This window comes from Dioscorea cayenensis, chromosome 3 (genome assembly GCF_009730915.1).
Source record: "Dioscorea cayenensis subsp. rotundata cultivar TDr96_F1 chromosome 3, TDr96_F1_v2_PseudoChromosome.rev07_lg8_w22 25.fasta, whole genome shotgun sequence".
NCBI classification, from domain to species: Eukaryota; Viridiplantae; Streptophyta; class Magnoliopsida; order Dioscoreales; family Dioscoreaceae; genus Dioscorea; species Dioscorea cayenensis.
The window spans coordinates 15,349,602-15,366,884 of record NC_052473.1 but is presented as its reverse complement, the minus strand read 5'-3'; the positions used below and the strand labels follow the sequence as shown (position 1 = coordinate 15,366,884).

The following is a 17,283-nucleotide window of genomic DNA, read 5'->3' as shown; positions in this document are numbered from 1 at the left end:
TTTAGATAAATTAAGAAATATGTTACATCAATTAAACTTTCCATTTCTTCTCTTTATCCACTTTAATGGGCAATTTCAAAAATAGTACACTACCAACTTAATATTTATTTTTAAAATATAAATAATATTTTTTAACTAATTTATAATTTTTTTTTATTTGTTACATTTTTTCTTGCAAATTTAAAATATATTCATTTGATGAGCCTTAATAGCATCTACGGGGGCGTTTGGTTGGATGTAGTTGAAAATGTAGTGGATTTGTATTTGGAAATCCTTGGATTTGTAAATTCAGGAGAGTTAAATCTAGTGTTTGGATGGATATATTTGTAATGCTGGATCACAAAATTTTGTGTTTGGTTGGAGGGATTTGTAAATTTGGATTTGAAAAACATGTGTTTAGTTTATTGTATTTTTGCTTGAATTACATGTTATGGTCACCCATGGTATGGTTACCCCCACCCTAATATTATAAATAATTAATATATATTATTATAATAAAATATAAAATATTAATTATTTATTAAAATGATGGATATAATAATTATATCAATTTCATATTATAATAATAGATAAGGCTCTTAGAAAAATTTTAAAGATTAAATCTCACTATATAAAATTTTCAAATATGTTTTAAATTATTTAAATAATTATAGTTATTTATTTTGAAATTTAATTATTTAAATAAATCAATTATGATATAGTTAAAAATATTTAATTGTGATAAAGTTAATGTTGGAGATAGTGGGTTAGTTATTTTAAAAAAAAATTTCTATAGTTATTACGAACAAAGATTATTTGTTAATATACTATTAAAATTAATATACGATTATTTGTTAAATTATTCATGAATCAAGAGGGTGAGCTTCAACTTTAATGCACTGGCACAAGACAATTACAAAAGGGTGAGCTTCAACTTTGAAAATCACTACCGTACATGCATTGTAACAATGTTCTCTGTTTTCCCATTGAGAATCAAGAGATAAATTTAATAATTCAAACTCTGCCATCTTCCTTCACAACTTTCTACAAATCATTCAACAAAAGAGAATGCGCAAAATCATTTGTTCTCCAAAAATAAATAAATAAATAATAGGATCAACAGTTAAATTAATAAGACCTAATATAAAATTGCAAATTACAATAGCTCAATAAAAATAAGACTAAAAATTACACAAAGCACAACCCCGAGCAATAGACGTTTGAACATGTATAATAATATCTCCCAATCCTAAGCAAATAAAATTTACCAGTCTTTTAAGAGATCCAAAGAAGAAATCCTCCATGAGGTTATTATTGGCAGGCAATTCCCACTCAACAAAAGAAAATATAATTCTGTGCGCAGTAGATATGAGACACGGCATTTTGAGAACAAATGCCAATTCTGCCTCTCTTTTAACAGAGAGTGCCAAATTTCAAACTGAAGCAATACACAATGTAATTTGGAGCAAATTCTAGCAGAAGAACCAAGAACATTAAAGATGACAGTTATTGAAAAGATTATATGCAAGTAAAAGAACAGGTCCTGCAAATACTACTATTCAGCTTCAGATGTAAAAGAAAGGATCCTGAAAGGATCACGTCAAAATAAAAGTCACGTTCCGGTGGTTACCAAGACATCAAAGTCAAGAAAATTTGACCAAAACAAAGGTGCAAGCCTATCAAAATCCACATCTAACAATAAATATCTATCTCGCCAGTCATTTAATCATGTATTGAAACAAGCATAACTATCACATTCACATAAACTTTAGCAACAAACATAAGTATCATGTATTGAAACAAACACTGTAGATACTCGAAGACATCAATAGCAACAAGATTCTTCATGTACAAAAAAAAAATTATCCAAATCCAACGCCTCTGGATCTACAGGCCAAACAATGCCATCAAAGACAAGCATGAAACTCAAATCAAACCTTAGAACAGCACTTTCTTCAGATCAATAACATGTGACCATCAAACCAGAAAAACAAAGAAAAAAAATAGCATCAAATAACTCCAGATCGGACAACAGAACAATCCTTTTCCAATAACCAAAATCAAAGACGAAATCACATCAAAGCAAAAAAAAAAGAATAGGAATTCGAGACTTGGATCGAATCAGAGTGAGGAGTTCGCTTACCCTTCGGAAACAAGGACATGAAAAATAAAAAAAAATTGAAAAATATCCATAAAAATAGGAAAATATCCAAAAAAAAATTGAAAAATAAAAACAGCCAAAAGAGAAAAAGAAGATGAGAAGTAGACGAGCAAGAAGAATGTTAGATTTCTCACCTTTGCTCCTCGGCCGGCGCCGGCACCGCACTCTTCGTCAACTCGTTCAAAAATATCACCCAAAAACTAAAAAAGATCACAAAAAACCCAAATCAAAAAATTAAAAAAAAAAAAATAAACACCAACCCACAAAAAAATGGAGAAGAAGATGGAGGAAAAGAAGACGAACAATCAAGCTGTCGCCGTTGTTGCTCGACCAACGATGCGCAATAGGAAGAGAATATTTCGGATGAGAAAGGCCAGCGATGAGAAGAAGGGGGAGGACCGTGGATGGAGGACGAGCACAAATCCCGTGAATCCCTCACGTGAGTCCCATGTGATGGATTCTTTTGTCATGGATTTTGGAATTCGGCTATTTTGGCCGAATTCCAAAATCCCTCATTTTTGGGATCTGAAAATACAAGGACCATTGAAATCCTTTTAAACAAACAGGGGATTTCTAAAATTCAAGGGATTTTCACATCCAAATATTTGCAAATCCTGCAAAACAAACAGACCCTACAAGGATTAGCAAATATCTCACATGGTATTTGTTAAAACAAATCTGAAAAAAAAATTTAATTTTTATTAAATAAATTATGACCCTATTTTGAATATTTGCTTTGTTCTTTTAATTACCTTGAGTTAGTTACATGTGTATGCATATGGTAGGCATGTTATCTTCATTGATTACTTTACCAAGATATAGTTTCATCGTCACAAATTTTCAAAATAAAAAACTATTTTCTTCCCAATATTTTCAAAAATAGTAACTATAAAATTAATTTTTGTTTGCAACACCTCTTGAAATTCACTATTAATCTGTTTCAAATAAATTTGTGTTTGAAAGATTAAACTTAATATGTGGTATAACATGAAACTTTATAGCCAGTTTCTATTTGAAGTTTAACCCAAGGGTCTCTTATTGAAACTAACAAAGCCTTTATATATATATATATATATGTATATATATATATATTAGTTTAATTATAAGGTCCCTATAATTGTGTATTTTTTATCTTTTTAATCCTTCTAATATTTTTAGATACAATTAAATCCTCATATTTGGTCGAATTAAGTAGTTCTAGTCCACAACAATATTTTTAGGTACAATTAAATCTTTACAATTTACGCTTACCCATCTATACCGCGGACTAGAAATGACCCAACTCAACTGAATATGAGGATTTAATTGTACATAAAAATATTACAATGGTTAAAAAAACAAAAAATACATAATTACAGGAACGTGTACATCAATTAAACTTTTTTTTTTCAATCCTTCATTTTGTTTGTTTAAGGGCAGTGAAATTTGAGAAAATTTTTCAAAAAATAAAAATAAAGTTTAGCAGTTCAAAAGAAAAATCATACATCTTCCAGTCAAGTTCCCAAGTACTAAAGATCACAATTTACAGTTCAATATTAACTTTGAAACCACAACTTCCATTTTGAACTTCTATCCAGTTCAGGCAAGTCTTGCTTGCTGGCTGCTAAAACAAAAGCCCTACAGAGCAGGATATTCCCTAATACACCTAAAAAATATCCTGCATTTGCATAAAATATATATAATTAAGTCCTTATATTTCATTGTACTACATACATAAAACGCGTCTCCGACAAGTTTCAAGATAAAACTGCACAAAACGAAGGACACGAAATCAGTCACGCAAACTGATGGATGAAGTTAACAGACAAGTCTGTTTCTGTTGTGACTGACAGATTTAAAGATGCTTAAAATCAAGTTACTCTTGGTGATAAATTCATTCCCTGGGCAGATGCAAAACAATTTACACATAGAAGTTCAGGCAAATGAGCAATCCAAGCATCGGTTAAAGCTATGCTTTTCTTTCTCGTTTCCGAAGGCCCATTCGTGATCTTGCATATCTGGATTTCATGTTAAGAAACAACACTCCCACTTCATTAAGCCAAAAAGATTAGCAGATAATTTTACGACCAAAGTGATCCCTTAGGATAGCCCCTGCCACCATTTGGCCCTTTGGGGTATGGCGGTGGTATGGCGGTCAAATACAAAGAGGTGGTTTACTCACCTTGATCCCGAGAAAACCCTAGGCTGCCAATAAGTAACCTCATAATGCATCAAAACATTGACTTGAAAATGTAGGACAGAATATTCTTAAAAAGGATACTCCAAACGCATGCCATCCCCAACTGATGAATAAAAATGAGTTCCTTGTAGATAATTTAGTGCTCCAGTCGAACATTCCACATCCTGGATTTTGCAATTATATCTTAAAAATGGGCAGAGCGAATGCCGTATTGACAAATATTTGAAGGCATTTTACAAAATAAGTAATATAAATTCATGTACAACCTCAAACGAAGCAGCGACAAAGGTTACTAGTACCCGAAGTACATAGATCCTCCACCCCTACCTTGTGATATTATACATACCTACTGCAATTTTCTCTTAGGCCACTGATTCTAGTTCAGCAGAAAAAATTATGAAGTGTATAAGCTTGTGTTCCATTGATAATTTCACTAATGCTGCTGCTGTTGAAGCTCAAACAATATATACTCTAAACAGGAGTGAGTTTACAGTGGTAGGGCTCACAAACTCTTTTCTTTCATTCATCAAGAGGGCCCTGGTTGGTCACTTTTCTGGCCATCTAAGTGAATTTAACGTAAGGTTTTCCCTGCAATCCTAAGATAACAATTTACCACTTTCAATATGAACATTATTTGTCATATGGAGGAGATACAGACAGGTCCCATCACTATTAGCCAATAATTATGACTAAAAAGCAAGCAACATGGCATGGTCATAAGAGTTATACAAGCCAAGAATGGCCTCTTGAAGTGATCTAACAGAAACCATGGAGAGAGTAAGGCACCTTGTAACAGAAAAAAGGACAAGGCAGATTGAGAATTTGAGACAGTTTCTTTGAAAAAATCCATTAAAAAGATGTAAAAGAAAAAGCAGACTTCTCAAGGCTTATAAAAAAGGCTGAGATTTATTCAGGGTCCTTTTCAGAGGAAGGACCGAACAAATTGCTTTTACTTTTTAATAAACCAATAAATCTATATTCTTATCTACATCTAGCAACTAGCATGTGTTTGGTGCGTTTGAATATTGAATGTTGGACTAAGATTAATGAAGAATTTGGCTTAGGATACAGGGGATCCAGCTTGGGCACAAGGCATCACCTCTTAGTCAAGAGTAAGTGGCATAAAATCCCCACCTTATTGGCCGATCCAAAAATATATATATATATCTAGTGTTTGAATAGTGAATTCACTGCAACTACACTGGGACAAGATTTTCATGCTACTAATTTACACTTTAAAAGCACTTTCTCTTCTATTTAAATTACTTCAACAGAATAGTTTGAAAAATGTAAGATTATCTAAATTGATAAAAGACTTGCCCTTCTAGTAACCCACAAACCCATAGTTGTTAATTTGTTCAAGTTAAACTCATGTTCATGCCTTACAGCAGTCCTAACTCCTAACTTACAGAGAACAATACATAAAAAGTTTACATAGACAATTGAAGTCTATTAGGTTACTCGCATCAATCAATTTTTTGCATGCTTATAGTAGTAATTAAAAAAAAAAGAAAAAAAAAATCAAGTGTTTGGTAACAAAATGAGTCATCCACTAGGTTAAAGAATGAAATTCCCAAAATGTAGTATTAGCGACTTAGACATCAGCGAAAACAAATCATGTGAAATTTATTTTTGTCAGTTTTCATCATGCTGGAAAGAATATGAGCAAAGCAGGTAAATAAGAAAAGATCAATAAATTATTAAATTTAAGGTAGGAACATATGATATTTCATATTTGTTTCCATATTCTCAGATCACAAAAAAAGAGAGGATCCATGACTCATAAATAATACTTTTTCTTTTCCTTTGAAAATCTAAAACTATATAAATGTAGTTAGAGCATCTTTATAAGCAATATCCGAAGAATGACACCATAGCATCATGCACAGCTATAGTATTCACTTTTGCAACTGAAATGTAAAAAGAGATAATGACTTTTTCCTAAAGCAGTAAATGCATTTCCTTTGTAACATAAGAGCAAAAGACAAATCTGTACCTGAAAGTCAACAAATGCAACAGGCACTCCATTTTTGTTTTGCATCTTTAATTTTAGAAAACCCGGGCATCTACATGCAGAAAGTATTGATAATAACTTTAGGGAATAGAAAATAAACAAGAACATCTGAGGAAGGTTATCAGTCCAAACCTCGAGAAGACTTGACTCAGCTCTTTTTCTGTACAAGTTGGACTAAGGTTGGCAACAAAAAGAGTTGGACAGGGATCATTACTCTGAGGAGCAAAAGTTGAAGAATTACTCTGCAATTTATGAAGCATAAGTGCCTTAAATACAGAAGTTGAAAAAAAAATCATGAAAAAAAAAACACTTCACACACATTAAAAAGGATAAGCCTTCCTCAAAATTGGCAACTTCTATTAATGGTCACCTTAAGGATTTAGTGTCTATTGTTCAAACAGAAAAACAAGTGGTGCAACATTTATTACTCAGAAAATATTTGCAACTGTGATTGAAGGGGTAAAATCACCGCTCTTTTAATTTTATTCTTATTGATTCCACTATTATTAAGTTCAAAATTGTCTCTTTGAGTCAGACAACGGTATTGGACAAAATAGAGCATCATCTGTTCAGAAACAAGATTGTATTACTAAAACTTCCATGAAAACAATTGTAAACTCAAACCAGACACTAGATCAAAAACAATGATAAAAGAAGATGCTTTTGTCAGATGTTTAAGTTATTGGCACTTTTATTTGAGTTGAGCACTGATAAAACTCCAGAAAGCAATTACACATAAAAGGATCACATCATATGATAATGTCAAGAATGCAAGCATGGCAGACCTTACCAACAACTTGCTAGGATCTTTATAATATGCAGAATCATGACCAGAGCTTGTATGGCTGTAACTGACAATGACAGGAAATAGTTAGATAAAATCCTGGCAAGCACTATAATGCAAGACCAAAATGATAATGGATTTTAATTTGATCTCTGTAACTATAGCAATAGCAAATTGTGGGATTATTTAGGTGGAAGTACAAAATAGGAGGATAAGGCAATGAAAAGCATGCAATGAACTGTGCTCAGGTACTGTGCCTTGACCTTTGTGTAGAAGGATAACCATTCATGTTGTAAGCAGAATTAGCAATTCCAGTCATGTGTGTATTGCTTCGAACACCTGTTAGTGCGCAAGTGTGCCAAAACATGTGCGTCATGAGCTTTTGAAGGTGTGGCATGTGAGAAACTATTGCACAATTCCTCTAAAGATAAATATAGAAAGCTACACAGAAGCAAATGAACTATGTCAGTTAGCCTTGAAAAATCAAAAGAACTGTGCCCTGTCACCGCTTGGAGCTAGAAAATAGATGTGGCACCACCCACTATTTAGGATGCTCAGTATTTATCGCAATGCAAAAATAAAGTTTCTAAAATTTTCAACTAACTGCAAAAATAAAAGACTGGAAAAAAGGGTACCCTGTAAAACTACCTGAATCTGGAAAGCCACTTGAATATGCAGTAGAACCTCTAACTCTTTTATCAGAAGAGAAAGAAACTCCATCATCTGATACCACAAAGTAAAGCAATAATAAGTTCAAATGCAGGGATTAAGTTAGCTCTCTGAAATCAAAAAGGGATACTCCTTTAAAACCAAGAAACTTAAATACACATGTTTTGTAGAAGGGGATCAGGCGTAGCATATTAAAATTAAATCCAACCTGCCCGTGAGCGTTTTGGCCTAGAGTTGGATTTGGCAAGCTCAATGAATAAGGTTGATTCCTTCTCAAGGTCAAAAACCATTCCCTGTGAACACAATTGATTACTAAGTGAGAAAACTAAGTTGATTCAAAAAATGTATATGTATATATATACATTATACACACTAGTTTGTGGTAGCACTTGATGAATCAACAATGACATCTAACAAATGATTAAGAAGAATAAATGTGAAAAGAAAATTTGTGGTGGCCCATATTAGAAGATACCAAGGAGAGAAATGCATGCATTAAAGAAATCAATAGCTGCAATCAAAAAACACATTGACATATAAATGAATGGGAGGTAATGCAATTCCCAAACACCCCAACTTCCATAGGGAATTTCCCTCTACATTAGACATTCACACTTCAACATATTGTCATATTGAACCAACCACCTTCCTCCACCTCACATTGCAAACAAGGGCACATTCTTATCTAATCACCTTGAACAAAAGTATGAATTGATAATGAAGCATGTATAATGATTCATTCAAGCAATGGATAAAGAGCTATACATTATTACAAACTACTAACGTTTCCAATCAATTTTCCTCGATACACCTGTAATAGCAAGTTTCTACCATTCCATAAAGAGTTGATCATTAAACCAAGCTTAAAATTATTAGGTAATCAAAAGATGAACCTTTTCAAACCCAGAGAAAACTATAATTTCATTAGATTCCTGAGCAGCCATTTGGTCAATTATGTTATCCAAAACTAAGCAAGGTCCTGGATGATTTGCAATAAAGAGAACTCATAAATCAAACAAAGACTGAAGATAGAAAGAAGATAAATGGATCCTAAGAAAACCTGCAGGAAACTCTATAAAAACATTTCTTCCAAAAAAAAAAAATTTCATCATCGCCATCATCAAACCACATCTTAGTAACAGACGGCTTTCATTAGAGGTAATTTACAAGCTACAAATAACTATCAGGAACATGAAGTTAGTCATCATGATATGATGGTTGATTATAGTACACAAACTAATTTGAGGATAAGATCACTGAGGCTCTCTCATCAACCAAAATAGGTGCAGTTCCATCATGTCAAATACCCATCATTTCTTTCGCAACCTGCATTTTAGTAAGTATGATAAGGTTCTCCTTAATAAAATGACATGAACCTCCGGTTCAAGTTGCATTTAATGAGACATCAGAATTATCACCACAATCGACATTACCAATAGATTCCAGCAAAACCAAGCTTGACATGCCACCAAGAATATTCATTTTGACACACTTAAGCAGATCCAATCTCTATAATTTGTTGATATTGGTGAACCAATCTCACAATCAGCCAACAGAGTTATAGTTTTATCTTATCTTCATCCTTGTTATTCGATATTGCAGCAGCCAAACTTCGAAATCAGATTAGAGACTCTTGCCTTCTTGGACAGATAAAGAACATGGCATACGCTTTTATACTAGCATCAACTTACTGAAATATACAAAACAGAGCTTTCCGCTTGACTACAGCACAACTCGCACTCTTTAAAAGCATCTCCATCACTCCTGAACTCACATCTCACTAAGTAATTGAATGTCTATGGCCGTGCACAAATTGATGAAATGAAAAGGGTAAGACTAATTTCACAGATATAAAAGATGGATGATAAAGGCCCCTCTTTTCCTCCAAGGTCTTCTACTGATGAGGTCATAACGCAAGATATTTTAAAAAATAAACCACCAGAAAACTAGAGTTGAATATATATATATGAAGTAAGTCTTTCTACAATGCTTCATTCCACCTATCATTAGGATGCAATTCTGAGTTGAAAGGAGTAAGAAAGGTCATTGAAGTAGAGAATTAAAAACCAGGTTCAACTTCACATGTTACAATGATATCTTGCATCAAAAAGTGATCCTTGTAAAGAGGCTTTTTCGTCATATAGAGTAGGACACATAGCTTTAAAGGAGAGAAATGTTCAATAGTTTAAAGATAAAATATGTTCCCATCGGAGGAGAATGAGGTCCATGGAAAATGGGCAATGGGAAGGAATGGAATCACAGTAGGTTTTTAACAATGGCCCAGAACAGTCTATAAAGGGAATTACAATGCAGAATTGAAGACTTCAAGATTTACAAAGCAAGAGGTTGGTAAAATCTGTCTATTGAGAGACTGGTAGGTTTGCAATCAAGCAAAGTATTAGGCATGATCCAGTTCAAAGAAAACAGATTACCTAAAGAAGATTATCAACTAGTAATGAACAGAAAACAATGAGCATAACCATGTACTATTGCTGTCAATTTGTGAAATATGTTATAACAAATACTGAGACATTTAAGCATATGCAGAACAAACTGAACTTTAATTTTAAAAAAAAATATAAAGTTAGAAAAGATGTAAATGAATAAAATATTGCATGCCAAACATATGAGGGTCAGTCATTACACATACATTTAGTGTATGCATTGCAGCGACAGCAGACTGTTGGTCAGTGAACACAACAAATCCATATGCCTGTAAAAAGAGAACAAAAACAAAGAGTTAAAATACAGTGAAAAGCAGAAGAAATGACTATGGGCACATGCACACAAACCACGGCGGAAAGACAGAAAGTTATTAAAGAAAATCAAGAAAAGATCAAGAAAAAAAGATGATTCAGGAAAATTTAATAAAAAATCAACATGAGAAAATTCAAGAAGTTCAGGATTAAAAAAAAAAACATAGGAAAAACCATATATCCATGGAGATAAATACATAGCTGCATGAATATACATAAATTTTCTCGATATACAGCATATCTATGTACACTATTTATATGCTTAACTTCCATTAAGTCAAATAGACGATGCTTACAAAACACAAAATCCTTGTTGTACTAAGGTGGCTTATCAAGAACAGCCACACACACAGCTCATCATAGCACACACATCCTAAAGCTGCAACTACTCTTTAGATGTAAACTTACAATGAGTCTGATAGTACATTACATCACAGCCATCAATTCCTATACTGATCTGATTAATCAGTTGGATGTCTTTGAAATCCAAAAAATCTTATTATCTTTCTATGGACATCTTAGACAAAATAAATTAACACAAACAATAGGAACCATCAACATGGATCAAGAGCCCCATTGCATATATGTAAATAGATACATATGTAGTATGCATACAACAAAAGAGGATTTAAATTCACAAGGAGAAGACTTTGCTGCATACATTTTCCAATATTCATGGTAGGTCATCCCAGATTGATAACTTACATGTGGACCAGGTTATGGTAACACCCTTCAAACAAAAGGTAGGAAATTTAATGACTATTTTATTATGTATCAAAATGTCATCACATTAAAATGGTCTGAAACCACAAGAGACAGCCAAACATAATAAGAGCACAAAGGTGTGCCCGGTTGGGGAATAAGTTAAGCTTTTACCTTTCCAACCAAACCACATTGGAATAACTTAGAATAGGAAGGATTTTTTACAAAATTTAATTCATGAAAACTTCAAAAATATAATCACCAATTAATATTAAGAACATTAACAAATATGAACCATTAATTAGAAATATATTTTAATAATACAATATTTATTTTATTGGCAGTAATTAAGTGAAAGTTGGGTCAACTTGGGATGTAAGTTTTCCCTCGAATCAAATCCTAACTTCAAAACTCCAGCACAACTTCTGATATCCCATATTCATGCAGTTAAGGTAATCGGAAGGCCAAAGATGACACATTTCTGACTAATGGTTTGACAATGGATATTTATAATTGAAGTTACTACTTGACAACCATAGTTAGTTAAGACATACATCATATTATGGATAGGATGACATCTGAATCATTCCATGGGACATTGTAGCAAGTTGATAAGTGCTTGAGTAAACATATTTTTCTATATGTTTTACATGCATTGAGCATCATTTTTACCATGGTTTATGTCTCATATTGTATATTTGGTGTTTTTTTGTGCAATTAGGTTGTGAATGCCTTAAAGAGTCAAAAGGAAGCAAAGATAAGCTATAAAGACACAATGTTGGGAGTTCTTGTTCAATTCAAAGACCAAGATACGAGAGGAGTTCATCAAACGTGGAGATGTGTGCCAACTTCCAAGGAGATTCAAGCTAATTTACTAGTTGGAAGGGCACAAAGGCAGTCACATCTTCATGTTCCTTCTCTTTGTGAAGATTGCAAGACCTTTCAAGGATGCGTCGATGAAGAAAAGTCTTATAGCCTACCACATGGACGTGTGCCTGGCAATGTGGCCTCAAGAGAAGACTGTTTGGACCGTGGTTGTGAAGAGTACTGTAGCTAAGTACTGTTAGAAACACCGTAGCATTTTACCGTAGCAGTACTGTTCAAACGACCGCGTGGAAATTCCTGCAGGCCACCCGGGCGCGTGGAAGCACATGACAGATGCGGTTTGTGCATATAAATAACCCTCTTGCCCCATTCTTTGACATCTTTTGTGCGGCTCTTGAGGGATGAGACGGCTAGGGTTTGGAGAGGAGGTCTTTGCGAATTTGGAGGGTGTTCTTCACCAATTTTGATAGTTTAATTCGCCGTTATAGCACTTGAGAAGCCACCAGCGACCTAGCTTCGAAGAGGAATCCTTCAAGACGTTGAACTACCCATCAAGGCCAACCATCACGAATTCAAGGAGTTTTTCTCTATGGTTTACATTGCTATTCATTGTATTTATCTTTTTTTTGTAACTTGCTCCATGGAGGGCTAAACCCTAGTAGGTATTTGGGCATATGAACCCTAGGATCTTGTCTTGTATTGATTTGCTTTATGTTTCCTATTAAATCCGAGTTGATTTGAGTTTTAATCTTGTGTTCCCATTGCTTGCATGTTTTATTGATCATTGTGGTTGATTCTCTATGCATGATTTGTTACTTTGATAAGAGATGTCTCCATTAGAGTTAGAACTCCAAAGTCAAAGAGGGTTGAGAGGGTGAGCCATGAGATAGTGGAGTGTGCTCTTTCCTCTCCGATAAGTGTTTCCTATCTCCGTATTCCCTAGACTCTATGCAACCATTTTTGGTATGAGGCGTGAGATTGAGAGATTTCTCCGCCGGGACCTTGTAGGGGGTTAGGGATCCTTCATCGGGAAATAGGGTTGGATCTATCTTTAGGAATCAGTTTCACTCTTAGGTATCCCTAAAGCTTATTGCGGTCATATGGGATGTGAAGTGTTGAGATTGAGCGATTTCTACACCGGACCTTGTAGGGGACTAGTGTCGGTTACTTAGAGACAAGGACCGGTTGTTCTTGGATTACCTCGACTCATTAGGCTCGGTTTAGAAGCATTTAGCAAGTCTTGAACTTCATGTTAGATCTTAGGGGGAGCATTGCCCGGGTACCTCATCTTTATTGATTGAGATCTTCCCTCCATTTTATCCTTGCATATTCGTCTCCGGTATTCATTTCTTCGCACATTAAATCACCACACCATCCTATTTATCATTAGACTAGATAGTAGAGAAGCAGTCAGTACTAGTAGCCATGTTCCCTGTGGATTTGACTACCCAACTCACCAGGTATTTTATTACTTCGACACCCGTGCACTTGCGGTACACACGCAATTCGGATACGTGTCACAAGTCAATCAATAAACAAAAGACCAAATTTGAGTTTTAGCATACAAATTGTCCATTATCATCCATCATAGACTGCATCGATTAGCTAAACCAAAGGTCTCACATTAATAATGGCTAAATATTTTGCAAGATCAATAGCAAAGATCAAATTAAAAATCATGTGCGAAACAAAACTATTTATAATTTATCTATGTAGCTTTTATTCTATCAATGATTGTAATAATTTATAAGGTGGAGTATAAAGAAATAATAATTTGAATTCTAAACTCATGCTTGACCAACCATACCAAGATTGGGCTTGTGCATCAGCTACGAGTTCTACAGAGCTAATGCAACATATAAATCATACTTCTGTCACAATCATATAGCTAAAAGTACAAAAAGTTGCATTCCCTAATTCAGACTTCCAATAAATAATTGGTATAAACTTAAAACTCCTAATTCAAAATTTCATAAATAGTTGATATCAACTTATGGATAGGAAGTCCAGGAAAGATAACATAATTGTCCACACACATAATCATGAGCATCTCGGTGTACATGAGACCTCTCAAAAGCAGGACCTGACTTCAGTTCATTAATACAGATGGTGCCACACAACTTCCATTTCTTTAAAGGTGGTCAAGTTAGTGTTCCTCATAGGAAGCAAGACCCATGAGGCCACAGGTCCAATTCCATCATTTCAATACGAAAAGAGAAAAGGAAACATCAAATAATTTGAGAAGGGGAGCCAACTAAAAATATACAAGGTATCTTTTACCAATATAGCCCTGAAAAGGACTATTAATCTATATAACTAGCGAAAAAAGTCATGTCAATGCCTCTTTCACTATGCTTGCTTATTCAAAGTAACATGCTTAGTACATTTCTAATAAATGCGTACAGTTGATTAAATTAATTAATTAACTTTACTTCCAATGGCTAATTGCATAATGTGACCACAAATGCAAAATTTATAGCACAGATCTAATTATACATTTTAATCGTAGTTAGTATTGAACCACATGAACGATGACAAGCAGCAAAATTACCCAACCAGCCAACAATTTAACAAAAGATGGTACAAAAATTGACTCTCATTTGGCTCCACATTGACAGAATTTATCAAGGGAACTCTCAAATATCACATGGAAATAAGCAAGAAGCAAAAATGAATTACAGATGGAGCTAATCCAACCAGCATCATTTGTCCTTGTTTTTAGTATATAGCCAAATATCTAAATCAAGATATTTTGCATACTGAAACTTTTCATTCAAAAATTAAAAAGTCGGAAAAAATTTAATACTATTAAGAAACTTGCCAAGAAAACAACCCCTTCTAAGTGGATTTAGTGGGATGCTTCCCAAAGATTATAGGCTATGTTTTAATATCTCATCGACCCTCTAATCTCAACTAGATCTGATTAGTATAGCATAGTTACAAAAGAAAATTAGAGAAGCAAAAGGAGAAGTTTGGTGGAAATATCATGTTGACAAAATGGACAATTGAAAGAGATATTGATTTTGATCTTTATCTCATACTATACCGAGTCACTTCTATTTCTCTTTTGTCAGTATATTTACATCATCAGAAAGATTGGAGGGTTGATAAGACATAAATTTCAAGATAGAAAAACCTTAATTTTATATGACCCTTAAACTTTGCTGCCCCAACAAATATAAGCAGCCTAAAAGAATCTGAGAAGGAAAAGAACACTTTTATCAAGAGGGTACCATAACATATATACCAATCTTCCTAACAAGACATAACACTAAGATTAAATAAAATTATCCATGCTACTTTAAAGAGCGATGATATGAGCCTAAGTTGACCAAATAAGCAAAATGAGGCCAATTAAAATTCTTTTATGGGCAGTTCATCATCCTAGACAAGTTCAGATGACTGCTCTTCCAAATCCAATGCCCAACATAGGCTAGATCAAATTTCCCCAATTCTTGTGGTTCAAAGAATGAGATCAAACAAGATGTTCCTATTAGTTTCTACTCTTCTTGGTGATCATTGAATGGGATACAAACAAAGTAAGGTGAATTCCCAAAACTCCACAAAAGATTCAATTTATCTTTAACTAAAGTTGTATGGCCTTTAAGGACATGAGCAACACAATAATATAAAACATGTGATCACAACTCCCTTCTGAAGAACTCAACTACAGGAAATAAAAAAATAGCAAAGTCCTTTCTACATATCCTAGCGAAAGGACAGTCCAAGGCAAGGTTATCTTGGCTCCTTACAGCCTCAACTTCCTTGCAAAGTAAGAGAAATACAAGGTTATCATGATTGCTTTCAAGGTATCGGAAGCCCTAATTTAATGTTACATCCACGGAACTTAATTGCTAATATATGTCCCAAGAAACTTTTGATCCATAGGAAAAGATCACTGAGACTGGTCTGAAATCAGTATAAAACCCACATAAAAATCTCTCTTTACGAAATGCATAGAGGATTGCCATTATACCATTACATAAAAGTTAATCTACATATGCTTTACAAACATTAATTCCAAGAATAACAAAACCAACTAAAATTGGAGAAGCTATTACACCACTACCTAAGCAATTAAAACATCACCATACACAATCCTTCTCACAACATTTCCAATTATAAGAAATTGTACATTCATACCAGCAATCTTGATATGGCCATTATCATTCATCACATTCTCAACTATGAAACATCCACTTCAGAACAACTGGGTAGAAATCCTCGTAAAGCATGAAACAGAATTCCAAACTTACAGGACAAATTAGCAAATAAAGCACTGGTAAGACCATAATCAAAAGCAAAAACGCAAATTGAAACTCCAAAACCAAATTTTTCACAAGCGTGAACAGTCCACAAGATTCATAAAATTCAAGAGAAAATTCACTAAATGGATACCTGGGAAGATGGTCCAGAGCTCTTGAGTTGGCAGTTCTGGAACCCAGGGAACTCGCGGAAGAGATTATAGATCTCACGAGTCTTGGTGTCGTCCGGCAACCCAGCGATGAAGAGAGTCCGGACCTCGTCGTCGCGGGAGGAGTAAGGCGGCGGGGGAAGCGAGTAGTGAGGGGCGAAAGAAGGTTGCTGGTGGTGAATGTGTGGTTGGGATTGGTCGAACGGAGGGAGGGCATGGGGAGGGGGTAGGGACGGCGGCGGATGCTGCGGCGTCACCGGCGGTGGAGCTTGGGAGTAGGCGTAGTGGGAGGGCGGAGGTATGTGATAGTAGGAAGCCGCCATGGCGACTGAAGAAACAGGGTTTGGTGTTGGGAGGTCAGGGAGGAGTTATTCACTTTGTTTTCTGTGATTCCCAAAATAAACAAAAATATCAAGGGGTTTATTGCATATATATATATATATATGCATTATTTCAATTAGGTACCCGGTAGTTTTTTTAAAAAATATATATATTATAAATTTCATCTTTTTTTATGCAATCGATTAAAAAGACAAACTTTCTTTTTTTATACGGAAACTCATTGAAAAATGCAATGTTTTTAAGCAAACCTGTCTCATATTTGGATTATGGATCAATTAGGTATGCATTTGATACGTAACTAAGTATAGTAGAAGTAGTACAGAAAAGCACAACTACTTGTACTGTATCTTATTTGATATCTTATGGACAGTACAAATTTTTTTTGTACTGGTCGTTTGATTTCTAGTATTGGACAAAATATTATAAAATTACTTCCAATATCCTTTGTATTGTCCTAT

General features: G+C 34.2%; 1 protein-coding gene and 1 long non-coding RNA gene across 6 annotated transcripts; both read right to left on the bottom strand.

Moving 5' to 3' along the window:
* Positions 1-1,901: 1,901 nt before the first annotated feature.
* Positions 1,902-2,751, bottom strand: LOC120257203. Its single transcript, XR_005535572.1, has 2 exons — positions 2,444-2,751; positions 1,902-2,340 (listed from the first exon to the last, which is right to left on the bottom strand). It is a non-coding gene; the product is annotated as an uncharacterized LOC120257203 (long non-coding RNA).
* Positions 2,752-3,649: 898 nt separating this feature from the next.
* LOC120256519 (protein couch potato) lies at positions 3,650-16,859 on the bottom strand. Of its 5 annotated transcripts, XR_005535337.1 has the most exons (11): positions 16,468-16,859; positions 10,437-10,499; positions 7,995-8,079; positions 7,766-7,840; positions 7,381-7,456; positions 7,124-7,184; positions 6,466-6,575; positions 6,316-6,385; positions 4,401-4,483; positions 3,971-4,137; positions 3,650-3,887 (listed from the first exon to the last, which is right to left on the bottom strand). XR_005535337.1 is itself a non-coding variant. In XM_039264199.1 (10 exons), exons 1-10 carry the CDS (start codon positions 16,804-16,806, stop codon positions 4,089-4,091), a joined length of 1,011 nt encoding a protein of 336 aa, XP_039120133.1. In that variant the 5' UTR covers positions 16,807-16,859; the 3' UTR covers positions 3,650-4,088. The 5 variants fall into 5 exon arrangements, 4 of the variants coding, with proteins under 4 accessions (XP_039120133.1, XP_039120144.1, XP_039120148.1 ...); XM_039264199.1 differs by having other exon boundaries at positions 3,650-4,137; XM_039264210.1 differs by having other exon boundaries at positions 3,650-4,137; positions 6,466-6,548.
* Between the last annotated feature and the right edge of the window lie 424 nt (positions 16,860-17,283).